Source organism: Sinocyclocheilus rhinocerous, unplaced genomic scaffold (assembly GCF_001515625.1).
Source record: "Sinocyclocheilus rhinocerous isolate Xijiao unplaced genomic scaffold, SAMN03320098_v1.1 scaffold662, whole genome shotgun sequence".
NCBI classification, from domain to species: Eukaryota; Metazoa; Chordata; class Actinopteri; order Cypriniformes; family Cyprinidae; genus Sinocyclocheilus; species Sinocyclocheilus rhinocerous.
Window position 1 is genome coordinate 2,249,472 of NW_015639782.1, and position 27,566 is coordinate 2,277,037.

The window sequence follows — 27,566 nt, forward strand, 5'->3', positions numbered from 1 at the left end:
AGGACACACGGCACAAAGCACGGGGGCTGTAACAAAGGAAGGCAGGACAGACCGAGCTCTCACTGAGTGAAGACAAGCACACATGTTGCAAATATTGGACAGACCTTGTTGCATGGTTGAAGTGATGCAAGCGCTAGACTATCTTGTTGTACAGTCTGCAATTTGAGCTCTACTGTACGGTATTCTTTAACCTTGCTACAATGGCATGTATATAATCTAAAAATTAAAGTTCAAACTTTTGGGGTCAGTAAGAGATTTTTCTGAATAACAAACAAACATAATAAGGATATAAGGATGCATTGAATTGATCAAAATTTACAGTAAAGATGTTGATGCTGCATAAAAATGTATACTTCAAATAAATGCTGGTCTTTTGAACTTTCTATTCATTGAAGAACCCTGAAAAAAATATAATTTAAAAGATTTCTGCAAAAATATTAAGCAGCATAACTTTTTTTTTTAAATAAAACATTCATAAGAAGTATTTCTTGAGCAGCAAATCAGCATATTAGAATGATTTCTGAAGGATGTTGTGACACTGAAGAATGGAGTAATGATGCTGAAAATTCAGCTTTGCGTCACAGGAATAAATTACATTAAAAATATATTCAGATATATTATATATGACTACAATATTATTTTTTACTGTTTGAGGTATATATTAATTTATATCCATTTATATAAATAAAAAAAATGATCTTGCATTTTATATTCACACTTTTCACAGAAGCTTTAGCTTCTCTTCAGGATTTAGCACATTACTTTTTGAGGCATTACAAAATTAGTGGATGTAACGGCAGAGAACCTCTCTGCACTTGTACAGTCGTATTTCAGACTCCTTGCTGAGTTTACACTTTCTAGAGATCTCATAACTCCACATGTGGTCGGGGCAAGGCTAAAAAACCCTGTGATATCATGTAAACCTCAGATTGTACACACCTCTCTACTGTTCCCAGGACCCGTACAAGAGCCGGTCAGATGCAAATGTGTGAACAGTTATGCTCTGCATGATCTTATGAATCAGTCTTCTTTTGTAGTTAAAACTCTTTAACAGATCTATTAGGTACTTTCAAAGTTTATATGCACACAGCGCACTCTCTTTAAAAAAAATGGAGGTGGCATGATCTATGCACTCAGAGTGCTGACATATGAGGTAGGCCTGCGCTCCAGCTCCTGTCTTCAGGATGTCCCCCATAATGTCTCCAGAGACAGATGCCATGAGACATAATTGTGTGCGGGAAGTCTGGATGCTGTGCTCATGTAGTTACAGCAACGTATCAGTGGGCTGTTGTTGATTTGCTGTGTACTGTATATGTAGGGATTTTAAATTCAGCTAGTACAAATTAAAATTGACATTAAGCCATTTATGCTGCTGAAAACAGTCTTTGACTACAAGCTAATAAGTGTGTGGGTATGGCCAATATTTGATTTACAGGCTAAAGGGTGAAATCCATTGTAAATCACCAGAGAGAAATCGCTTTCAAAATGTTATTACAGGAACATATAATGTTATTATTGGAGGTCATAAATGTTTCAGTTTTAGAGCATCTTGGCAGCCATTAGTGCATTTTTGGCAGTTTGCCTCCTACCACCATGTTTTTGACGGCTAGAAACAGATCCAGAATATATGTGAATTTGAAATGTGTTTTATATACATACATTTTTTTATTTTTTTGAGAAACGAATTTCATATTGTGCATTTTTTCTAAACGCTTAGTAAGAGTAAGTTGCCTTAACCAAATAATCTTCCCGATTCAGCAGAATGTAAAAAGTTTGTGTCTTCAACAGACTTAAGGTATTGCTGGGTAATTGTCTTTTTTCAGTTAATGGCTAGGCGACAGTGTTGGGGAGTAACTAGTTACATGTAACGGAATTACGTAATTTAATTACAAAATAAAAGTAATTGTAATCAGTTACAGTTACTGAGAAAAAATGTGTAATTAAATTACAGTTACTTATGAAAATGTTAAGGATTACAAAAGGGGGTAACATCTGCTTTTTCACACACACTCACACATACAGATTTAATTGATTTCTTTCATAAATTGCAGTGACTGCTGTAAAATATGTTTCACCAATGTTTCAGGAGTTTAGAACATGCTTATTCGATAACTCTTTGATTTACTATATGGTTTTATGTATAGCAATGCTTAATTTTTAAAAGATTAACTTTTTTTTCCCAAGGCATTGTTACATTCCAGTGTTTACTGTCATAGCTATGTAAAGATTTGATTACAAAAACAAGTATCATAGCTAATAAAATACTTATTTAAAATCCTAACAATATGTATTTAACCTCAGAATGATCTCAAAGTAAGTCTGAATTTGTGGTGGCTGTGCTTCAAAGGGGACATTGATCTTCCACAAGTTACATGTGAGAGTAGTAATTACACAGTTGTCCCTGCCTCTTCTTCAGGTCCCAAGGTAGTCTCAATGGAAAGCATGTCATTCCATATTAATTAAAAGCATATCAAGTCACTCGTTTGGTCAAACTTTTTACACTGAAATGATGTTATGCAGGATGCCATTTAATATCTGTGGTGTTTTTGGACACAAAGTTTTGGAGTTTGTGTGGGGTTAATTTTTCAACCCACCCGTCCATTTGGGATGCAACAACTTGCCGTTGAGTTGACATTAAAATAAATAATAAATTAATTTAAATAATTAGTAACTCCACACAACAATTTCTTTGTTCTGCCAAACCGCTGGCCATCAAAAATCATCCGGTATAGAGGAAATCACTTTAAAAATTATATAAATAAATAAAAGCATGAAAATAGCCAGGCTTTTTACTCAAAAGCCTTTGATTACTTTTAATTGGAGAGCAATTTTCTATGCAAAAAAACAGAGTATGTGTGTGCAGTAAAGGAGATGACAGGTCTAATGGTTAATTGAAAAGAAAATGTGTCAAGCAGGAATAGAAAGATATGAATGCATGTCAGAATGACTGAAACGTGCACAATAAGAGGCAACCATGTCAGAGTAGAGGCTATTCAGTCTTGTCCATCTTTAACTTAATGCTAGTTTCTGTCACATCTTAAAGCACTAAACATTTTTACTTCTCAATCTTTTACGTTCATGCTATATCTAATTACTCCCACCACCCAGAGTAACATTTCAAATAACCCAAGGATGAATATAGAAGTATTACTTCTATATTCTAGATGAAGATATTTAATCAGTTACTATTTCGACATTTGGAACCCCCGTGGGAGTCTGGTTGTTGCCTAGTGCATGTGACATGCAGACCATGCAGTGAGAACTGAAGCTACTCAGACTGCAGCTGCTGTTAATGTATGTTATTAAAGGGTATAGTAATTTTTCCTGTAGTCTTGCAATTGGGGGTGATGGGTATCTCTTAATGTTTCTTATTAAGAGACCATCGAGAGAGAAAATGTTTCTGCATAGCCAAATGTGGAATTGTAGAGTGCATCGGGAAGAAATGAGGCTTTATCAAACAAATGCATATTTCTGTTTTTGAATGCAGTGGATGTAAGAATTTAAACATTTGATATTTCATTTTTTAAAATCTATTTTACAGACTTGGCTGGTGTGAGATAATCCATAAAGACTATGTGTGACTATTTGTGACACTGTGCGGTGCGTGTTCCACCCCTTTTTTTGTCCATATGTACCCTAGCAAAAAAAAAGTTATTTTGACTCCTTCCTTGAAGTTTAATTTGTTGATGTTGGATTTATTTTTTATTTATTTTGATGAGTGGTCTGATGGATGTGTAGTGGACAAGAGGATGTACATCCGCTTTCCTTTAGCCGGCTCTTACAATGAATGGTCTGAGTATTTTTTTTTAATAGGGTCCCACTCCCACTCTCAGGGGGAAGCAGGAATTAAACATGGATTAATAATTGACATGGATTAATCCTTAATCTACATTTTCTGTCTGTCTGTCTATGCCCTATGTGCAGACAGTAGTCTGTCTGCTCAACTGTCCATGACTCAGTATTACAAATCCCACCCAGTGTATAAGGTGTTTATACAGTGTAGAAGCTTTTAAATTTTAGAGGTGAAACATGTTTTGGTTCCAAGATCTCTTTCTGGCTGTGCCTCTCAGTATTGATTATGATTAGTTAAGTTATCATTTTAGAATTTATTTATTAAATTGTGGGCATTTAAAGAGCATAAATTAAACTTGGTCTGTTTGCTATGCTTTGTTAATGATATCTTCTGAAACATTAAGTTGTGACATTCAGTGTTTTAAGAGGATGGAGAAGAAACCCTGAAGTTTCTGTTAAAGCAGAGGGCAGTGTTGACACTTCAAAAATAGTATAGAGACTTGTAGATGACATATTCAAAAATGAAATGCATGTCTGAGAGGTTGAAAAGCGTCAGACTTGGTACACAGTCTTGCATTGCTTGTATGATTGTAAGCTATATCGATATGAGTGTAAGTGTGTGACAAATGCAGAGAATTATTAGCAATTTCAAACAGGAGTATAAAGTGCAAATGAGTTTAAAAAGCACTAAGCACAAAATAAATCACTGTATGCATATATATATATATATATATATATATATAGTGCTCTTTTTAATTTAGCAATTATAAAAATGTTCTGTGAATGTAGCATGAACATTAGCCCCCTTCTGAGCTATTATGCTGGCTGTCAGGGGTTGCAATTTTACACTTCACCGACTCCGACAACCAGTCTACTTGAGCCCAAATGCCCCAGATTTCACCTTATTTAGGTGATGTACCAAAATCATTCAGGGCGCAGGCACATTTGGCAAAATTAAACAAAACACGCAGACACAGACATCGTTTCTGAGAAGGAATAACATTTTATCACAAAACATGCTGATATCTGAAAGCAATATGTAGGCCTACGAATTTCGTATATTCGAAACGAAATTTCGTATTTTTCTACTCAAACTTAAAGCTGACTTCGTGTGAAATAGTTACTCACTTCATATATATTAACTCATCATATATTTCACATAAAGTGAGCTTTGAGTATATAAATATGCATAATATATTTGTCAGAAAACATACCATATTGCTTCCTTTCTGCACTTTAGCATGCTTAAAAGTTAAGACATGGCGTTTTACATGATGAGCGGTTTACTCCACGTTCATGTTAATTTATGATGCAATCAGGCGTCTAATGCATGAATGGCGGCATATTAATGAAACAACCAGACTGGTGACATAGTGTATTATTAATAACCTGAGAAAAAAACAGTTGTGGTAACTTAGTGGTTAAATATCATGCAGATTTCCCCGTTTTTAAGAGTTTAAATCTGTTTTAAGTGTCCTAATATGATATCTCAATATATCATCTAATGTAAGAAAGACAAAAATCAAAACGCCCGCAGGTAAATGAATGTTTCATTTGGCCATGATTAAACTCTATGACGACTATAAACTTTTCATCCGAAAGCTTTAAACATATGAATTTTACTCATTCCTCATGTTTTCACTTACCAAAAAAGCAGAACACTTTGGAGTTTTCTGAGACGAGGAAATTGCAGCAGTTTGACCTATAGTGCATGATTGAAGTTTCTTTGACATTCATTTCGAGTGAGTTCCTCAAGGACTTGCCAAGTGAATTGTTAATAACTCTTATGCTCCGACTTTTATTTTTGTGAGAATTACAGGGTTAAGCCAGGTTGCCTGTGACATTTATGACAAACATTGTCAAAATATGGCGTGACTTAAAAACTATTTAGTTTTACAGAAAAAAGGGCAACTAATGTATGCTCCTACATAAAATTTAGTTTAATTTTAATTCATTTTTTCTACATTTCTACTGAACGGAAATATGTGTAGGCCTATGATTATTGTTGTTGTAGTTAGCGTTGAGTTCGCATGGCTGTTAAATGATGTGTTTTGTTTAAAACATTAAATCGCATTATCTGTGAATTCAATTAGTCGTAATTTTAGATGCATGTATTTAAGTCTTTCAGCGTATAATAACGATCGCTTGCTACCTATTTTGTATTGCAATATAGTGATTATGTTGTTTTGCATATGTTTATTATATATTAAACATACAGGAGGATAATATTCTTGCAAAAAATGTTTGCGTTTGAAAAATTGCCGCTGGAGTATTCACAAGCCTGCTGTATCCAACTTTTTCTTGCCGTAAAAATGGGCGCGGCCATTTGTAAATTCTATGGGTCTAGCTTCCGGTCTCATCTGCGTCCAGCTATTTTTAGCTGTACAAAACAGTTCGTTTTGCTGCTTGATATTGAAAATTGGTGTGCCTTACCCGGACTGTATAAAAACATGGATGTAGTGTCCGTGACGTCACCCGTAGATAGGCTTACTTCCGCGTTGAAGAAAAAGGTGGATAAGGTATGTCACTGATGTCTTTCAAATACGCTAACTTGATTTGAATTTGACAGCCAGTGAACTTAACTTGTTGGTCATCCTCATAATTTGTTACTAAATGAGAAAACGTCCATTTGATTTGCAGTTTAAAATCTATACATTTCTATAGATTTATATTAAACACCATTGCAGTGTCCTGTGGCCTCAATAAATTTTTTACCAAGTTATAATGATGGTCAATATTCGATATTGTGATTGCAATTAGTGTTTGTGTGACACAAAGGCAGCATGGTTAAGAAATACATTAATTCACAGGAACTTGCGCTCTGTTCCTTTACAAAGGAAACCATGGTTTTAAAAAAAAAGTGAGTGGAGATAAACTATGTGATCCGTTTTCTGTAATGCCCCTTTCAAATGTACAGATGAAACTGGAAAAAACAATTACACAGGAGATTGGCCCTGGGGTATTGAGAGGTAAGCAGCATGAGGGGTTGGATTGACTCTGGTGCACCTTTGGACCTTGCATTATCCTGGCATGAGGTCTTCTTTGGCAATAGCCAAGCAATTTCCAACAGCAGCTGGCCGCCCACCCCCTGCCCCACACACACACTTTAAAGTGTGAATAATGACTTTTTGTGAAACAAAACAAAACAAAAAACCGGTGAGTACACAACTATTTGGAAGTATAAGCTCAGGAAATAATTACCTGCATGATACAGTGTGAATCTTCAGTATAGAACTGCTTGCATCTTGTATGTTCAATTACTAAAATATAAACAGCAAATTATAAAAACAGTAAATTATGAGAAATAAAAAAAATTATATAACTTGACCAGTTAATTAAAGTGTATGTTGGCATCTTTCATTAGAATTTTTTATTTAAGGACTAACTTTTTTTTGAAGAGTGAAATACATGCCATGTTATGTCAGCTATAGCAGAAGTGATACTTTCTGTCTCAATGATTATGCCATTTATATATTGTTGCTTAAGTCTTTATTTAGGTATTTATTTAGGCTTCCAAACCACCAACCACAAGCACCTGCTCTCTCGCCCCCTGCAGCCCCTGACCCTTGTTTGCAGGCCTTATGGCAATGATGGCCATATAGCTCTCTGAGTCCTCTATTAATTTGATAAGTTACTCATGATGACAAACCAGTGGACACCAACTTCTAGTGATCAATAATAAGTGCATTATTATTAATATCTAATATTATTAATATGGCCATTGGTGCACCCCTTTGAATTGGGAAAAAGAGAGAAAAGCGTACCATAATTAATATGGAAATAATTGTGCTGACATGGCGTCCCTGGTCGCCTACATAATTTTAAATATATATACTTCTTGCAAAGTTTGTACATACAAACGTTGGAAGGATGAGTGCCTTCAGTGTGACACAGAACGTGTGTGGTGTTACAAAAAACTATTGGGAACTCGCTCTCTTTTAAGGTGCAAATTGATTCGCAGCATTCTTATTTAAACATCCACGTAGACCCGCGAATAGTACTTGAAATTATTTCTGAAGTGTGGCAAATATTTGGGTCCGGGAATTCATCCTACCCTTTTACTTCGCACGTTATGATAATATAGATAATGACGTCTCGGTATAATAACTACTTTTCGTCATCATAAGAGGTTCGTCCTATAGCCTAAGCCCCCGTAACTCTTTTGTATGAAATAAAGTGTTACACCTAAATTTCCCCTGTGCATTACCGTCTGCTCTCATAGTCTAAAACATAATCGCATGGATATGCATTTCAGTGAAGGCGTTCCAAACTTAAGCAGTTTTCATAGGCGCCGACTTGGATGACGTTCATTTTTATTAGGTTATTATGTTTCTTTATGGTTCCTTGTTAAAATGGGCCTGTGCTCACTGAAATTAAAAATTATAATTATCCCTCTATGTTTTAATCTACACGTTTTTTCGCAAGCAAGTAATTTCCAGTAGATGTTAATAAAATGTTTTTAGACTATCTATCTATCTATCTATCTATCTATCTATCGTCTTAAATATCGGACAAAAGCGGTTAATATGACGCTAATTTTAATTTTAAGACGCTATTTTCCATCTGAATCTGTGTGCTAACAACTCGCTGCAAATATGGCGATACTGGAGATAAAATGTTCACTCACATAACAAAACTGACGAGGAAGGAACAAGTTACAGACGTGCTTATAAATAAAAAAAGCAGTTGACACTTGTTGGACTTCTGGCAGTAAAATCGTCTTGTCTTATTTAAAGTACCAGAAAAAAAAAGCCCTTAGTTCATTCTAGTAGAAATGTGATGGGTAAATCAATTTAAACGCAAACTTTACGAATCGTCAAGGTAAATGACTGCTCCATTTGCCTTGCTTTAACATTACAATGGGCTTTGCAGCACATCCAAAGTAGATTCTGAAAGGACACATCCTGGATTAACAGTCATATTGAGCACCTTTGCATATTCATCGCTTTTCAGGTGAATAAGCATCGGTAGAGCGCACTGAAAAGGGTTAATTGACGTGCAAATTGTCTCTACCTTCCACATCACTCTTGTATTGTTTGGTAAATAGCGAATTAAAGACAAATACAGCCAAATTCACTTATGTTATAGCGTACTGTAGCTAGGCCTACATAAGCTTTGGAGTTAGAGATTTTCACATCCAACATTTTTTTTCTGTATAAATACAATTATACAGTCAAAATATTCTATATTACTTTATTAGACTATTAATTATTATTTTATCTACAAGTAATGCCATAACTTCTAGTCTACAATCTTTTTCTCTTACAATATGGGGGAACGAATAAATACTACGGTACTTTTTTTTTTTTTTTTCATAGGCGCCGACTTGGATGACGTTCATTTTTATTAGGTTATTATGTTTCTTTATGGTTCCTTGTTAAAATGGGCCTGTGCTCACTGAAATTAAAAATTATAATTATCCCTCTATGTTCTAATCTACACGTTTTTTCGCAAGCAAGTAATTTCCAGTAGATGTTAATAAAATGTTTTTAAACTATCTATCTATCTATCTATCTATCTATCGTCTTAAATATCGGACAAAAGCGGTTAATATGACGCTAATTTTAATTTTAAGACGCTATTTTCCATCTGAATCTGTGTGCTAACAACTCGCTGCAAATATGGCGATACTGGAGATAAAATGTTCACTCACATAACAAAACTGACGAGGAAGGAACAAGTTACAGACGTGCTTATAAATAAAAAAAGCAGTTGACACTTGTTGGACTTCTGGCAGTAAAATCGTCTTGTCTTATTTAAAGTACCAGAAAAAAAAAGCCCTTAGTTCATTCTAGTAGAAATGTGATGGGTAAATCAATTTAAACGCAAACTTTACGAATCGTCAAGGTAAATGACTGCTCCATTTGCCTTGCTTTAACATTACAATGGGCTTTGCAGCACATCCAAAGTAGATTCTGAAAGGACACATCCTGGATTAACAGTCATATTGAGCACCTTTGCATATTCATCGCTTTTCCTGCAGGTGAATAAGCATCGGTAGAGCGCACTGAAAAGGGTTAATTGACGTGCAAATTGTCTCTACCTTCCACATCACTCTTGTATTGTTTGGTAAATAGCGAATTAAAGACAAATACAGCCAAATTCACTTATGTTATAGCGTACTGTAGCTAGGCCTACATAAGCTTTGGAGTTAGAGATTTTCACATCCAACATTTTTTTTCTGTATAAATACAATTATACAGTCAAAATATTCTATATTACTTTATTAGACTATTAATTATTATTTTATCTACAAGTAATGCCATAACTTCTAGTCTACAATCTTTTTCTCTTACAATATGGGGGAACGAATAAATACTACGGTACTTTTTTTTTTTTTTTTGTACGTTAAAGGGGAATTAGTTTACCTTGACTATAAGGATCCCCTATAAAGTACCTTCACTTGTTTGACGGCTTTGAATTCTTGTCTGCATCGCAGGGCTGGTATTACTGTGTTATACATGTGTGGCGATGACCTATTGGATGTTTCTAATGTTTAAAAAGTAAAGTATAACTCGGAAAATTGCTCACGGTAACATGTAGTGCTGACAGCATCCCGCCACGTTCAAGGCAACTCCTGAGTTTATGATCGCGCACGCAGTTGCGTGACAAAAACCGTTTGGAACCTGCTCGTGTCGGTTTATCCTCTTAGACAGTGCCACCCCGCTTAGCCAGCAAAGCTATGAGATTGAATGTGGCTTCAGGGAGGACTAGAAAGGACCATAATTTAGTATTAGCCAGAACGCTCATCCAACCCATAAACACTTGAATAGTTCTAACGTTACCGTGTATTTTAATGTATAGGTTAAGTAAAATGTATGTAAACCTATTTGATAACATTTTCACTACAGATTATTTGATAACATTTTCACTACAGGTTAATTAACCAATACCATACCTCCCATTTCTCATATCTGCCTGTCCAGCATTTAATTTACAGCAGATCTGAAATTCACCGTTTTACTTCAGCCAACCAACAACCGCTACTTTTCAAACTTCCTTCACGTGACTGCAATGCTGAGGTGTTTTCTAATCCTTTTCAGACTTCGTTATAAACAGCCAGTCATTCTTAAGACTGGTATTGTTCGAGGACCAAGCCTTCTCTTGTATTAACGCTACTATAGTTTGTTGTTCACGACAAGCTTAAAAAAAATTAGACGGGACGAAAAAAGTCGAGTGTGCCCGTTAGTCAAGCTCAGCTGGTAGGTCGGGGTGCCTCAGCAAAACAGCCAGCGCCATGTTGTGACGTCACCGCGTATGTCAGATAGACTCTAGCCGATAGCGTGAGGAGAAAAATGTTGTGTGAAATGGAAAAAACTGCACTTGCGCAGAAATCAGAAAAGATTCAGTTTAAATGAATTTGTAAAACTTTATTTCTGAAGGTGGATGTGGGTTTGATATGAGGGTGGAGTCTTTGGGGGTTAGGCCAAAATACTGCAAGCGAGGAAGGAGGAAAGAGCCAGGCAGGTTCTCCAAAAATAATGTTTGCCTAGCCTTTAAATCGTAAACTTGACTCAGTGAAAAAATATTTTGCTTTTCACTGCGTATTTATTGATTCGTGTTTCTAAATAGCTGGTTCGTTTTATTATTGCTATTTTATATATATATATATATATATAAGGCTATTAAATATATTTTTGTATACTTTTTCTATAATTTATTTTAAATTTTGCAGCAATGTCTGAATTGGTGATGCACTGTTAGGCAATATATTTCAATAATTTAATTTAAAATATATAATAAGTCTCTGTGTAATGCAGTGGGATGATAAAATATACAGTCGGCCACTGGTGCAGTCTCTCTTGTTTTTACCACACGTTTTGAATGAATGTCTGCCGCAGCCTACATAATTGAAATCGAGAGAATGGCTTAGCGTATCTCGGTAGAAAGTTTTTAAACTTAAACTCAGCAGCGTTCTTGTATGTGTACACCCCAAGGTCCCAAGTCCTGAAATAATCATGCGCTAAAGACGGCTGTTAAGCTCCGTTAACGCTACACAATTTTGAACTTTTTCGTCCCTCAAAGAAACAGGATGCTAAGATGGCGGCATCTTACTGTCAAGTTCAAGTGTGTTGCTGCATCGTACGGCTGGAGTAGGGCGTATGCTTTAAGTTCACAGTTAGAACCAGAGGAAAATAGCAAAAGAAAGAAATGAAAAAGAAAAACGGAGGTCTTCATTTGTGACATTTCAGAATTTGTTTTAATTCCAGTCAAAAACTTGTTCACATTTTGTCATAAATAGTTTGTTAAACAAACCAACAAACAATAACCCTACCTCGAAAGAAAGTACAAGATTTTGCTGAAATTTTAATAGGTATGTTGAAGTAACATCATTTGCCTCGAAAATGGCACAGTGACACAGTTCATCAGTTAAACGTGCTTTTCAGGAATAACTTGATGCGTGACCCATTTCCACGAGAAAATGTCACAGAATCACATTCAAGCTCAATTTGTACATCAGATCTGTATGAGACCAGGGCTGAAGATACATCGAAGGTGGCTGAAATAAATCTTTCTTTTAACTTAATGTATAGAAAATAGTATATAAAACATATATTCATTAAATTATTTAAATAAACGTATTTATATATCACGTTACTTACGAGGTACTGTATTTTTTACGTTTGTTTTCAAAAGTAGTGCTGGTGGTTTGAAATCATGTTCATAAGCACAATATATTCATATGCATAATTTTAGTCTCTTAAAAATATGTAACAATACAACGCTGTAACTCTTGGTGTCACTGAACACATATTTTCCCTCCCTTTTCCACCTTAAAAAGTTCTAGTAATCTTAATACTAAATTTCATTCACACATACAGTTCCACATCTGGAAAAGTTATTCACATAAAACAAGCAAATGTGTAATCAAAGTTTTCTATATGTTATACCACAGTACTCATAACAAACAACACGCTATATTCACAGAAGAACTACATTTAAAACAATGCAAACTGACAGACAAAAAGTTTTATTTTGAGATTACTGTTGTGACAGATCATTGCTCCTCTTTGACACATTAAACACAGATTTGCATCCACAAAGACAGTTCTGGAACCATCAAAAATGGAATATCATACTGATTCAAATGGCTGTACCTCAAACCCAAGAATATAATGTCTTTAACACTGTCACACGAGTTCAAAGTTGATGCACGAATGAGAGCTATGCTATTGCATGGTGTATCTGATCAAAAAGTGGTGTGTCGATGAAAACACTGGTCAGTGGGCCTCTTGAATTTTTAAGTGATCTTTATAGATCTACCTTAGAGATGTAGTCTATACTCTGATGCTAAGAGTAAAGAAAAGAAAAAATACAAAATAAGTCATTTTGATAATAAGCTCACATGGCTGATTCATCCGTGATTTAAAAGGGGAAAATAGTTTTTTTAATTTCTTTTTATACAGGTCCTCACATGAACTTACGTTGGAAAATGCATACTTGAAACTATAGATCATGTCATGTCATAATATTAATATAATTAATGCTTTAAGACCCAGATAAGACACATGTATTGGTTAAAAAAAAAGATACAATCGTATCGTGGGAACTTTAGAACTGACTCCCTTTTTCATCGTTAAAACTGGTTATTGACTCAAAACTGTACGGTCTTGTTAGAAAACATTTCCATAAATATCATTTAAAAGTCGGAGCTTTCGCCGATAATTAAATTACAAATTGATAAATATGGCATCATGGATATGTATATACATCATTATTAACAAAGGCAACGTTATATTCAAAGGTAACAATCGTAAGCTAATACCACATTTCTCCACCTGAAAACGGACTTGGACAACAGATTTGACTCCATCAAACAAGGAAATACATTCACGAGTAGGCTATATACTTATTTATGATTTATTATTTTTTGTTCAAGTTCAAGACAAAGACTTTGGCACGTTTCTTAAGACTGTCTGAAGTTTTAACAATCAACTAAAAGGTGATGTGAGTGTCACCTTAATATAAAACACCGTGAGATATTCTTTCTTTGCCATTTTTATTAAATATTTTTTTTCAGAAAATACATAAAATGAAAAATAAAATAATCATCTGAAATCTGAAAACTAAAGGAGAAAACCATTTATTCTTAGAAAGTGTTATTTTGTTATTTTATGCCTTGATTGTTTTCTTCGAACTCGGAATAAAGTCAAATTTCGAATCCTGAGAATGGACGAGGCCTGCTGGCGAACTCTCATCTTTTCCCGTTGTTTCAATGCCATTTTGTACGCCATAGCGTAAATAGTTTTTTTTAAAGGTTACTTCAACCTTTTGGTCCACCATTTGAGAGTCTGCTTGGAGCTTCAAACGTACCATTCGTTAAAATTAGGCGGCAGTCCATCGCTGTGTGCAGATGTATTTTGCACTGCAGACGTGGGTGTTTTTGTCGGGTCTTCACTGTTCGCAGAAACCAGCACTGGCGGCGTAGATGACTCGTATCCAGAGCTAGCAGCTGGAGACGACTCTGAGCCTTGTGATTCGTGTACCTTAAATTATAACGTTCATAGATGTATGACATACAGGCAGGACGAGGAAACAACACGCTTGTACACAGTTAAACTTTATGCTATGTGTAGGATTTCTGATCTCTGTTATACATTTGTGAACCAAAATACAGAACAATATCAGGCCTGCTTAAAATGAATGTAAACGCATTGTCCGTATAATGCATAATACGTTTATCTAAGGGGTTACAACATTTTAAAAAAATATTTATTTGCGTGATTGCAAAATCAGAAAATGTCCCTTACCTTCATGTGTTTCCTGAGAGAGCTGGGGTGTGTATAGGACTTGTCACACACTTTGCAGATATATGGCTTGTCAGATGTGTGCACGTGCATGTGCTTTTTCCTGTCGCTGCTGTTCGCAAAGCGCCTGTCGCAGCCGTCGAAATCGCATTTAAATGGCTTCTCACCTGCAAGTGAGAGCAAACACTTAAGTTTTAGTAATATAACTTTTTTTTAATAGAGCGGATGTGCAGTACAACTTTCAGTTATGTAATACGCCTTTCGAAATTAACAGGCCATGTTGCGCTCACACTAGATGGTTTGGTTACCCACATATCACGCTCTTTCAGGTCTTTGCTGTTATCCTTTATTTTACTTCCCAAGAATCTTTATATACGTTTTAGCAAACCAACACGCCATGCATTGTCGTGTAAACTGTGTAGCAATTGTTGAACAATTTTTGCACACGTTTCTTGTCTGCCAAGTGTAACAATATAGACTGTTCAACAGCTTGCTTTACATTTCATGTGGATCTCAAAGGGGTCAATTATTTAGGCACAAATCCAGCCATCAGACTAAATGCACTTCGACTACTTCATACTTTCCCAGACCAATGTGTAGCATTTTATTCATACATCTATAATACACAAATCCCATGCTATTTCTATAACTTTATAGCCACAATAATCAGGAATAGCTTCACAAATGCAAGAGGACAGTCCATTCACAAATTCGCTCCACAACAACGCATGCAGCTTTGCATTAAAATTTTTCTGTGTTATTCATCTCTTTAAAGAGATGCAATATATACATTTAAACAAAAACATATTTTGCTCTACAGAAAAAATAAAAGAAGACACTAAATTTCTTAACAGTCATGTGATCATAATAAATTAATCTTCCCAAACATTTGACCAATGTATTTAATTTCCCCAAACCTAAAGTGTAGTTAAAGTAGTTGTGGCGATTTTCCTGCATGGTTTCCTCTTTATTACATTTACTTTTAAATTAATTTAAAAGAAAATGCACTTGTTTATTGAAATTTTTAAAAGAACTGCAATTTGCGTATAAATAACCCCGCTGGAATATCATTAAATTAATATTTATTTTTCCAAAAGCAGTGGGTAATCAAAAAAGGGGAAAATACGAATGCCTTACCTGTGTGAGTTCTTTTGTGAATTTTAAGATTTTCTGATCTTGCAAAGATTTTCCCACAACCAGGGAACGGACAAGGGAACGGTTTCTCTCCCGTGTGCACTCGGATGTGGTTCACGAGTTTGTATTTGGCCTTAAAGGATTTCCGCTCTCTCGGGCAATCCTCCCAGAAGCAAATATGATTACTCTGTTCTGGCCCGCCAACGTGTTCCATTGAAACATGTGTCACCATTTCATGCATTGTGCTGAAAGTTCTGTCACAAGTCTTTTTAGGTCTGTTCATCTGATTCTCTTCTATCCACTTACAATACAATTCTTGCTTAATAGGTTGCCGCATGTATCTGAAGAAGGCCCCCGGACCGTGGTGTGTGGGTACGTTCATCCCCATGTTCATATTGATGGCATGGTTGTAGTTATGGAGCTGAGCTGTGCCGTAAGGGTCCGTACGAGGGCTGGCCACAGGTCGGTACGGATCTGGACGGCCAAAAATGTCCCCGCGTAAACCCAGGTGCATTTGACTGTTTACAACATGTCCTCCCGGTGAAGTGTGGCTCACGCTCTGGTCGTGAAGTCCAGGAAACAACAGATGTCCCGGGTTGTCCGAAATTCCGGGGGGCCCGTGTAGACTCCCCGCAGAAGTGGCAAAGATTCCATGCTGGGCACTCGGCGGTGCGGTCTCTCCGATGCATGCGCCCCTGTTTCTGAAGAGAAAGTCCCTGGTCGAATTGAATGCTCCACCGGCGTAAGAACCAACTTGTCCTCCGTGGTGGTGACCGAGCGCGGCTGCGTATCCAGTAGCTTGCGGGGTGAACGCTGATGACTGGCTGGAGGCGATATCGTGAGTAACGGGACTTATCTTGAAGGCAGCCGAGTGAGATGAATCTGCGAAGGGACTGAGCCCCAGCCCGGGGTCTCGGTTTCCCAACTCATGGTGTCTATGCGTTCCGAACCCCCCTACTCCTAGTGAAGGGAACTGAGGAGCGCTATCAAGGAGCATAGTCATTGGGCTCAATCGAAAAAAAGCAAGTGAAAAAGAAAAAAAAAATATGAGAAACCCCAGTTTAGTGGAGTGAAGTGGGTAACGGTAAACTGAGCACAATTTCACGTAAGCTTCAATAAAGAAATCTTGAATTGAAAAACGAAATGATAATCCCGGGTCTCCGTAAACGGGAGGAAAACTCCCGTAACTGGGATCCGTGAGAAAGAGGATCAAACTTCCCCCCCTTTCCAGGCGAATGATGTCCTTGGACTGATAAAGTCAATCACTCACTCCTTGCACATAAATGAGCTCGGGAGGCAGCTCTACACTGTCCAATGAAAGCACAGCGCTTTCATAGTCACGTGACCGCTCGGAAGGGTGCTAATTGGCTGCGTGTTAGTTGATTGGCATGGTTTAATATTGAAAATGGCAGTTAGTTTCAGTGAGTAGATTTGATTGGTTGCTGTTGGGCATTATTTGCAGGTAAAGCAACGGGACTTTATTTCGGTTGAGTAAGAAAGGCTTGTTTATTTCCCTTGCTTAGCACGTCAGTTGTTCCCAAAGTTACATAAACTTTCAGGAGTTGCTTGACAATTAATTTCTCAAAATACACTTTCGCCGAGCCTCTTAAAAAGCTAAGATCAGAAAAATGGCAAAAGTGACTTAGTGAATTTTTTTTTTATTGGAAATTAAGATAATTTGTAAATATCTATCTATCTATCTATCTATCATACATGAACACATATGCGTCCGTAATTTTTCTTTTAATGAAATCACTTTTTAGAGTGAAGCCGTAAAATGTTATAGCCTAACACATAAATCGCACTATAGAATGTAGAACCCAAAAATAAGAGAGAAATAAATATGGTGGTAATTATAATATCCCTAAGATTTTTTTTTTCTCACGGCGACAAAAATTCTTGCTATTGAGGAAGTTTCACAGGGTTGCTGGTGACTCGCTGCAGGACACATTAAATCTGATCAAGTTCAGAAACGCCTAGAGTGTTTCAAGCAGCGCTTTTTATACCTCCAAGCCATTTCACGTAACTCTCCCCCTCAGTCTCTCCTCGAAAGGAGCTCCCTTTTATATTTTAGACATTAAAAACAAAAATCTTTAAATCAGTCCCACATTCTGGTCTAGTCCTCAGCTTTCAGGCTTTCACTTTCAGCACATTTTCTACGAGAAAAAAAGCAAATAGGGACCTAGTCTAATAGTTTTAAGGTGAGTAATTTATTTTTCAGTAGATGCATTATAAAAGTGCTCTGTTGATAAGTTGCTTGTTGTATTCGTGTAGGCTAACTTAAGAACTTTAATACAAAAATAATTAAAATGTAGATTTTTTTCTAATAAACACACTGTAATGGAATGTAGTAGTAAATGTTAAACGGTTCATTGACTTACAATAGTAGCCTATATGCATTTCGCTTACACACACACACACACACATATATATATATATATATATAAACACATTTAAAAATCACACAAGTTTTACTGCTAGCAATATAGATTTCCAGTTATTTCTTTCTGCAAGCTTTATCACCCCTCCTTTTTACTTCGTCTTTCTTTCTTTCTGCCTCTCTCTCTTACTCTCCCTTTCGTACACGAGCACACATGTGAGTGAGTATGCTGTACCGCCGGACAGATTTACGATTTTTTTTTAGGTTTCACAGTCGGCAGTCAGACAGGCTACGGTTTCTTTACTTTCCACTCTAGGCCTATAGTTTGTCTGTTTAAATGTGGACGCGCTTAATATATTTTGTGACATATTCATTTCCAGGCGTGGCTAAGAAATAAGTTCTTAAAGGGTTAGTTCACCCAAAAATGAAAATTCTGTCATTAATTACTCACCCTCATGTCGTTTCAAACCCGTAAGACCTTCGTTCATCTTCGGAACACAAATTAAGATATTTTTGATGGAATCTGAGCTGTCTGACCCTGCATAGACAGCAACGCAACTGAAATGTTCCCAAGTCCAGAAACGTAGCAAGGAGATCTGTAAAATAATCCATGTGACATCAGTGGTTCATCCGCAATTATAGGAAGCTACGAGAATACTTTTTGTGCGCAAAAGAAAAAAAAAAAAAAACGACTTTATTCAACAATTCGTCTCCTCCTCATCACCCTGGTGCCATTTTGGAGAATATCCGCTGGACGTAAACAACGTATGCTGTTCTGTGTCAGCTGCATCATGCCGGATCTGTTTCCTACGTTGTTGTGATTTGATCTGAACGGAAACAGCTTATCCGTGTGACAAACCGCATACCTTGTTTACGTCCAGTGGATATTCTCCAAAATGGCACCAGGGTGATGCGGAGGAGACAAATTATTGAATAAAGTCGTTATTTTTTTTCTTTTACTTGGGATCATTTCAGTTGCGTTGCTGTCTATGCAGGGTCAGACAGCTCTCAGATTCCATCAAAAATATCTTAATTTGTGTTCCGAAGATGAACGAAGGTCTTACGGGTTTGAAACTACATGAGGGTGAGTAATTAATGACAGAATTTTCATTTTTGGGTGAACTAGCCCTTTAAGGACGTTCTTTGCTTTTCCTGTGCAAGGAATTGTTCGGTTATTTCACTTAACTTCTTTACTGCACTAACAACTCATGCCGGCCAAAGGGCAAATGAGGGCAAGAGACGTTTTGTAATTCAAGGGGGTCGTCATTTAACTTTGGACCACAGAAAATTGAATGGACTTAAAGGCCTATAATTGCAATGACCAGAGCTATATTTTTACCGATTATTTGAGGTAGTCAAATAATGTTTCGTCAGAATAATGCGATGAGCTCTAGCTCCCGCCCCCTTAGACTAAGCCTTCATATTTTTAGTCAGAGCAGTACCTGCTTAACACTGAACTCTTGAAGATGATGATTCGGGCTAATACACAGTTATCAAGCTCAGTAGTGTAGCATCGTTCATAGTAGCATAGAATCGTTGATATTTATCTATTGCTATAGATCATGGCCTGTTTATTCGTTTTCCAGTTGTCAATCTCACATTAAATTAATTTAATTCATGCTTAAATAGGTCTACACAATAAAAATGAACTCATTCGCTGCGTTCGCTTGAAATAACAGATGGACTCCGATTACCTACCACTTCGGCATTCTTTCATTTAGGGAGATTATATTATGGGTAGTATTTTAAGATTTATTATTATATTTTAGTTTTATAGGATTCTTCTCTTGAGTTATTAGCTGTATCTTTCCTTTCTGTGTACTTATCCAGACACATGGCTTTATATCTGTTTACGTATCTCTTAAACATTCAAAAGTATTTAGCCTGCTTTCTACCAGCTTTGTCAAGGAATGGGTCTGTTTATCTCAAACACTTAATCAGTATTGAGTAATGAGATAACTGTGGCACCTTCAATTAACATGTGTCTATATAAAATTTGTTAACTATGTTTAGCATAAATTACTGGAAATTAAATTTGTCGAGGCGTTACGCATCTGCCTATTAGTGAATGCAAACTGCTGTTGCCAGGATAGACTATTGTGCTCTGCCGAGTGGTAAAAAAAACAGACACATATATAGTTTAGAGTGTAGAGTCCTTGTGTTTGGTGCTTTTTTCCTGCTTATATCTCACTCAGTTTTTCTTTATTTTCCATTTAGTTTGCCCATTTAAATTGACCGACATTTAGCAATTAACTTGTACAGCTGAACGCCCGCTAAGTTCACTGCAATGAAGAAAAGTTTTTCTGTAGTTTTCAGCCTAATATATTAGACCAAATATATTCAGCCAGAATTTATTACCTAATTTAATTTATTTTTATTTTTATTTTGACATGCTCACAAGCAATGTATGGCTTTATTGTTGTCTTGATATGGAAATATTGGATGGAAATGAAGATAGGACTACACTGAATTTGTAATTGTACAACGTTAGCATAATGCAGGTATGCAAGGATGAGAGGCAGTTTACATTTTGGCTTACGGTATATTTAGAATCGTATAGAGCATATATAATTTTGCTTCATAATATGCTTACCTTTCAATTAAGTTATCTTAAGAAATCTTCAAACCACTGTGGTACCACTTTGACTGTATATGAATTGAATTTATATTAGTCTCTGTTGACATTATTTAGTCTGTGCACTGTAGGTCCCAAAGACAAGTCTGTGACATTTGTGAACTATAGATATGTCATTATGTATTTTTAGTGACCATTACTTGAATTGATATAACACAAAAAGAAATATTCAGTGTCCTATATCATACATTTGTGCTCTCTCTCTCTCTCTCTCTCTCTCTCTCTCATTATTATTGTACCAACCCATTTATTGGCAATCTTTAATATTGTAAGTTGTATATTAACAGAATATGTGTAGAAATGCCTTTCGTCTTTTCCAGTAATGAAGAAATAAAGAAGAAAGAAATGAATCAGGAAGATTTGCTGTGTGGTGTGGGAGAAGAGACTTTTGTTTTACAAAATATTATCTGCCACTGATTGTTCTGTATTCTCTGTTATGGTGTTGGATATCGTGGTCAGGGAGATTTATCTGAAAACTGCATTGCGACTTATATATAAAAGTATTTATTCTTGGCCACTTCTGGTTTCTTTTTTCTTATAGTATTTTTGATATGACTGTTAATGTAGTGAGAATGGTGCTTTTTGACTGTTAATTATGACTTAATTATGACTATTGTGAATACAGTTACTGTAACCTCAGTAAATATTTTCTTGTAATGTTTACTCTATCCAAGAACTTCATGTGTGGGAAGAATTATATTATTAAATAACCCAAGTTTGTGCCCACTCAATGGGGGAGACAGTCTTCAGAAGAAATACATTAATCACTTTCCTAAATTCAAATTGCTGTAAGTGATCAATATTCCTGGTATAAAAGTTGTGCAAGTTGTTTTTTAGTTTCTAAAACATAATTCACATAATTATATTCTGTTCTTAATATGTCAACATTTTGTGTGGTTATTTAAACGTTTGAATTGGCCCTTTAAAAAAAAAAAAAACAGGTATTAAATTTGACTGTCCACGCTATGATGCTGTGTCAGTGGCGAGATTACAACACAAACCTGTTTTAATTCTTGTCCGTTTAATATTGACAGGTGCAAAATAATTCAAAACAAGTAAATACATTTCCTAAATTGACACCAGGTCATCATAGGGTTGTAAAGGTTAAATGTGTGAAACTTGCCATCATTCTTGTAACCTCGAAAGTCAGAAGTCTATTAACCCTTGCATATTTCATGTCCAAATAACGTTATATTTAGCAATTATGCCATATTGAGGTATTGTGGCTCATTTTTGTATATGTATTTCATATGTATTAATTAGATATTTTTATGAATGTATTTAATTTACATATTCATTTTGGAAATTGAATAAAATAATTGTTTATTTTATCTCAGATTTGCAACTTAAGAAAAATATTTGATAAAAATGCACGCCTAAGCATATCCAATAAAATTAATGTCACCTTTACCAAACAAACTAACCGACCAACACATGCGGAAGGATACTTTACAAGATGGGATATTTTCTAAGTGCATTATAATCAAGCAGTGCCCCCCGAATTTCCATGTTCTTTAGTGTTTTATAGCAAATATGATGTAATTTATATAAATAATAACAAATAATATTTTCCTAACTGTTTGCATGAGAAATATCAAACACAGTGAAGCAGTCAGTGAAGCAAAAGGTTCTGTCACGTTAAACTTTAGCAAAATAAGTGTAATATTTAACTTAGCTTGCAACTAAAATTACATGCGTTCCACTGGTTATATTATATTTCGGCTGTAGTATATTTTGGTGGTTAAACACCAAAATACATTTTATAATTAAATAAAAATAAAAAATGTGTTTACCAACAACACCATTATGGGCCGAGTATCACCAAAATAGATTCAGTTTAATTAAAGTTAAACCACAATAATAAATACTGAAACAGACATTCAGAGTTGCCTGAATGCGACAGACTTGTGGCTTGAAAGAGAATCTTGATTTCGTTGCTTAACTCCGGTTATTTCTATTCGATGTTGAAATCACACTGTTGCACAGCATTCATAGAACAGACTTTCTAATAATTCATATACATGACGATATTTTAGTCAACAGTATCGCATTCGGCACTCTAAAGTCACAGAACAGCCAATATCTGGCAGTGCGCTAGCGGCACATATCAAAGCATTTTCACTGAGATATTTGAAAACGGAGTCGTGTGGTGAACGCCTGCGTGTCCCTTTTAAAACAAATCCAGGGGACTGTCAATCATCGCGCGTTCCGACCAATCCCAAAGCACCGTTTTTTAAATGCTGGTTTGCCTGCTGTGCTTTTATATTGCAGTATGGCCTGGTTCGGAGCATTTTTCTACCACGGTTATTGCCACAAATCAAGAGGGCAAAGTGAACGGCATGGGACTCACACCAATCTTAACGAACCTGGGTCCGATTCCTGCGTCTGAGAGGTTTACAGGCAATAACTGCACATGCAGATGATACAGCGGGGGAAATGGGGACGAGTTTTGTAGGTAAATCGTAAACGTTAAAGGTTGGTCGATTTGCCAAGCCCTCAACCAAGCTTGCAACAAAACATGACAAGCCTGTCGCGGTTTAGTGGCTGCCCTCTTTCTTGCGTCAACCCTGGGGAGAGCAATACTGAACCCAGCGTGGTGGTGCCACCTTTGGCAGAGGAGCACATGGGGCACCCCACTGGCAGTTCCTTAAAACTCTGCCCCTCGCAAAATTTGCGAGACTACCACGAGACGAGGGCCAGTGCATATGTTGACCACTCGGTTACCCATTTTCCAGACACTGGATACACCAGTCATCGCTTAGAACCCAGTCCTAGGGGCATTATCATTGGGACAAATCTGTCAGCAGCAGGCATGCCACCAGTAACTGATCAGCTGGCTCAGAGACCTAACCAGCATGGCAATATTGGAAGGTACCGTGACCTCCACAGCTATAGGGATGGCAGGAGCCACGCGTTCTTCAACACGTATCAAGAGCAGGCCCATGGCTCGTCAGACGCAACCAGAGATCTCAGCAGCCAAATGATGTTGGGTCTTCCAGGAGATCTTCTCTCACGAACGCACCCGTACGGGCAGTCAGTCAATGGCCCCAGGGCCAACAGCCAGCAGCTAGTCACCCAGTTCTTGGAGTTCTATAAGCCTCTGAATATGGCCATGCAACGAGGAGGGGGTGACGCCTTCCTCAGGTGCTCCAGGCAGAACCCAAAGCACGAGCTGGTGTGCAAGTGGAGTGACGGCCAAGAAGGCACTGGCAAGCCGCCCTGCGCCAGGAGTTTTGGGACCATGTATGAACTCGTCACCCATGTGACGGTTGAGCATGTCGGAGGACCGGAGCACTCCGACTACGTTTGTCACTGGGAGAACTGCTCAAGAGACAGAAAGCCTTTCAAAGCCAAATACAAACTCGTCAACCACGTCAGAGTGCACACTGGAGAAAAGCCCTTTCCCTGCCCTTTTCATGGATGTGAAAAAGTTTTTGCCAGATCCGAGAACCTCAAGATACACAAGAGAACGCATACAGGTTAGTTAATAATAATTAATACAAATAATAATAATAATGATGATGATGATGATGATAGTAATAATGACAGGATTCAAACATACGAAATAGTCTGAACCTTTTTAGTGTTTTGCTTAATTTTGTTCCAACACAAAATCAGTTCATGATAGAATTGCCAGGACAGAATAACTCGATAAATCGTACGGTTTGATTATTTGTGTCAAAAGTAACGTTATAAAATATTCTACCGTAGCCTGATATTTTCATTTATTTTCATTATATTTCATTGTTTGCTGTACACAAACACTGATTTTGACACTGGGGTCCATCAAGATGAATTCATTTTCAAAATGATTCATCATATAAATGAATGTAGAATTTTGCACACAATAGAATTTAACTTCCTTCAGCCTAAGTGAGATTTTAATTTGGACGGCGATTAAAGCCTTTATTGATATCAAATGTAGCCTATTGTTTGTTGTTCGTATTAGCGGGATGATTTATTATTATTATTATTATTATTATTATTTCGTTTTCAAAATCTTTCGTGCTGGTGAAAATCAGTCCACAGGCCAGTTGTTTGGGTGCCTCTCATTCATGCAGTGAAAATAAATAAATAAATAAATTCCGGGGCACCGGAGAGCTGTGACGTAGCGTTTACGCAAGGCACAGCTGAATTCTCTGCTACGGTAGAGTGCACCCGCTCGTGCCACGCACTGCAAGCTTCGAGTCCACTACACTTGAAACTGACGTCACATTAATCCTTAGAATATTATCTGTATAAATGGCCACTTCATGTGTTAAAAAAAAAAAAATTTAACCATAAGATATGATTTATAAATTTAAAATATGATAATCGATATGACTAATTATTAAAGCCACAGTTAACTTTATTTTTCTCGCTAGAAATTAATTAAACTAGGAATTCATCTTTGGCTCAGGACGCATATAAAAATATGAAGTATACTAACAAAATGTGTGCGCATATTAGAAAATTTTATTTTTCACTGAAAAGTTTAAAATGAAATTGAAAAATTAAAAATCAATCACTGACACAATTCCATAGTTATTTAGTAACTCTGAAATATGTAGAATTTTGCACACAATAGAATTTAACTTCCTTCAGCCTAAGTGAGATTTTAATTTGGACGGCGATTAAAGCCTTTATTGATATCAAATGTAGCCTATTGTTTGTTGTTCGTATTAGCGGGATGATTTATTATTATTATTATTATTATTATTTCGTTTTCAAAATCTTTCGTGCTGGTGAAAGTCAGTCCACAGGCCAGTTGTTTGGGTGCCTCTCATTCATGCAGTGAAAATAAATAAATAAATAAATTCCGGGGCACCGGAGAGCTGTGACGTAGCGTTTACGCAAGGCACAGCTGAATTCTCTGCTACGGTAGAGTGCACCCGCTCGTGCCACGCACTGCAAGCTTCGAGTCCACTACACTTGAAACTGACGTCATATGAATCCTTAGAACGTTATGATCTATATAAATGGCCCCTGCAAGTTTTTTAAAAAATTATTTAACCATAAGAAATTATTTATATAGCCTATATATAAATATTTAGATTACTGTAATTATTAAATCCACAGTTAAATTATTTGCTCTAACTAGAAATTAGTTATTTGGCTCAGGACGCATATAAAAATATGAAGTATACTAACAAAATGTGTGCGCATATTAGAAAATTTTATTTTTCACTGAAAAGTTTAAAATGAAATTGAAAAATTAAAAATCAATCACTGACACAATTCCATAGTTATTTAGTAACTCTGAAATACATTTGAGAAATAGGCCCATATGCATTTGCGGTTCATTAATAAGTTAAGTTAGGCTAAATCTGATTTAGCTCGTGTGAATCATTAAATTGATAGCAGCAGCAATTGCATAGAAACAACTGAGTGGAAAAACACCACTATTTTTAAGAATGATAGAAAAAAGAGGGATTTCGATTTATCAAGTTTTGCATGTAAGGCTAAACAAAGTTCTGTCCTCCCCTGGTATTCTATTGAATGTGTGGAGCAGCACGGTGTTTTTTTCTTTTTTTTTTTTTTTTGGTACAACATCCTGCATGACATCTAATGACACCATGCACTCATAACTGATGAGCCATGCTTGACTGTACATCCCACCCGTAACTCGCGTTTCCCCCTCCTCTGCCCGTTTAGGTGAGAAACCGTTTAAATGTGAGTTTGAGGGCTGCAATCGGAGATTTGCAAACAGCAGTGACCGGAAGAAGCATTCTCACGTTCACTCCAGCGATAAACCCTACACATGCAAGGTCAGAGGCTGTGAAAAATGTTACACACATCCCAGCTCCTTGCGCAAACACATGAAACTCCACTGCAAGGCCTACATTACAAAAATCGGCGAAGACGACGAGCATCTTGTAGAGGCCAGGTCTCCTGAGGTGGCAGAACAGCAAGACACACCCGCCTCTACCACAGTGACGCGAACGATGACGACCCCTTCCCTGTCTCCTGAGACGCGAAATGAGTCGACTATGAGGTCACGTTTCCATCACACCTTTGAGAACAGTTTGGACTATATGGCGCACAGGCCACAGTCCCTTTCGGACCCTCTTTTGCTACAACGTGGCAGCTACAGACCAGAGTCTGTACATTACTCGTGCAGTCAACCAAGTCATTCGTTCGCACCTAGCCATAGAACTTTTGCGTCCAACTCACCTTTTCAAAAAAGTGTGGTAAATGGCTGGTACACATGTCATAGCGCCGTGGACACTTTTTCACCCAAACACTGTAACAGTGATTTATAATGTCTGTAACTCGGGCTTCTGCGTGTTAAAGCATTGACGGGTGACAGCTGAAGGGTTCCTCTTCGTGTAGCCTAATATTGTCCTGCAGGCTTACTAAATAGGATAGTGCAATTTGTTATTGTGAGCTTTATCTGTTGTACCTCATGATCTTGTATTGGTGAGACGTCGGTGACTATTCCTAAACTGTAAATAGCTTACTTAACCTTGCCAAAAAGAAAAAAAAAAGAAAAAGAAAAGGTAAAGACAAGTTGCCAAATTAGCCTATAATTCATATATAGATATATAAAATATATACAAAAAAGATGCCCACAGATGGAGTAGAATATAAAGGTCGAAATAAAAAAGTAAGTTATTTCTGCACAGGAAGTAAGTGGCGTATTATTTTGAGGTTCTGTAGAGGCAGAGCCTCCGTATATAGTGATAATAAAAGTTAATAACGTGAAGTTACAACATGGATTTTACATGCATTTTCTGTCACAACTTAAATGTAGTTCGAAGGTTATACGAATTAAAAATATAGTTTGTCTTGATGTATGTGAAGGTGAACCCATCATTGGACAAGGCCTGACACAAATTATTTTAAGATTTTCACACTACACCAACGAGTGCATTTTATACCTTAATACTTCTGTGTC

General features: G+C 36.6%; 2 protein-coding genes across 2 annotated transcripts; one reads left to right on the plus strand and one right to left on the minus strand.

The window, feature by feature from the left end:
• Window positions 1-13,841: 13,841 nt before the first annotated feature.
• Window positions 13,842-16,906, minus strand: LOC107751979 (zinc finger protein ZIC 3-like). Its single transcript, XM_016567794.1, has 3 exons — window positions 15,678-16,906; window positions 14,544-14,707; window positions 13,842-14,279 (listed from the first exon to the last, which is right to left on the minus strand). Exons 1-3 carry the CDS (start codon window positions 16,675-16,677, stop codon window positions 14,097-14,099), a joined length of 1,347 nt encoding a protein of 448 aa, XP_016423280.1. The 5' UTR covers window positions 16,678-16,906; the 3' UTR covers window positions 13,842-14,096.
• Window positions 16,907-22,906: 6,000 nt separating this feature from the next.
• Window positions 22,907-27,301, plus strand: zic6 (zic family member 6). The gene is made up of 2 exons (XM_016567792.1): window positions 22,907-24,168; window positions 26,324-27,301. Exons 1-2 carry the CDS (start codon window positions 23,208-23,210, stop codon window positions 26,929-26,931), a joined length of 1,569 nt encoding a protein of 522 aa, XP_016423278.1. The 5' UTR covers window positions 22,907-23,207; the 3' UTR covers window positions 26,932-27,301.
• Window positions 27,302-27,566: the final 265 nt, after the last annotated feature.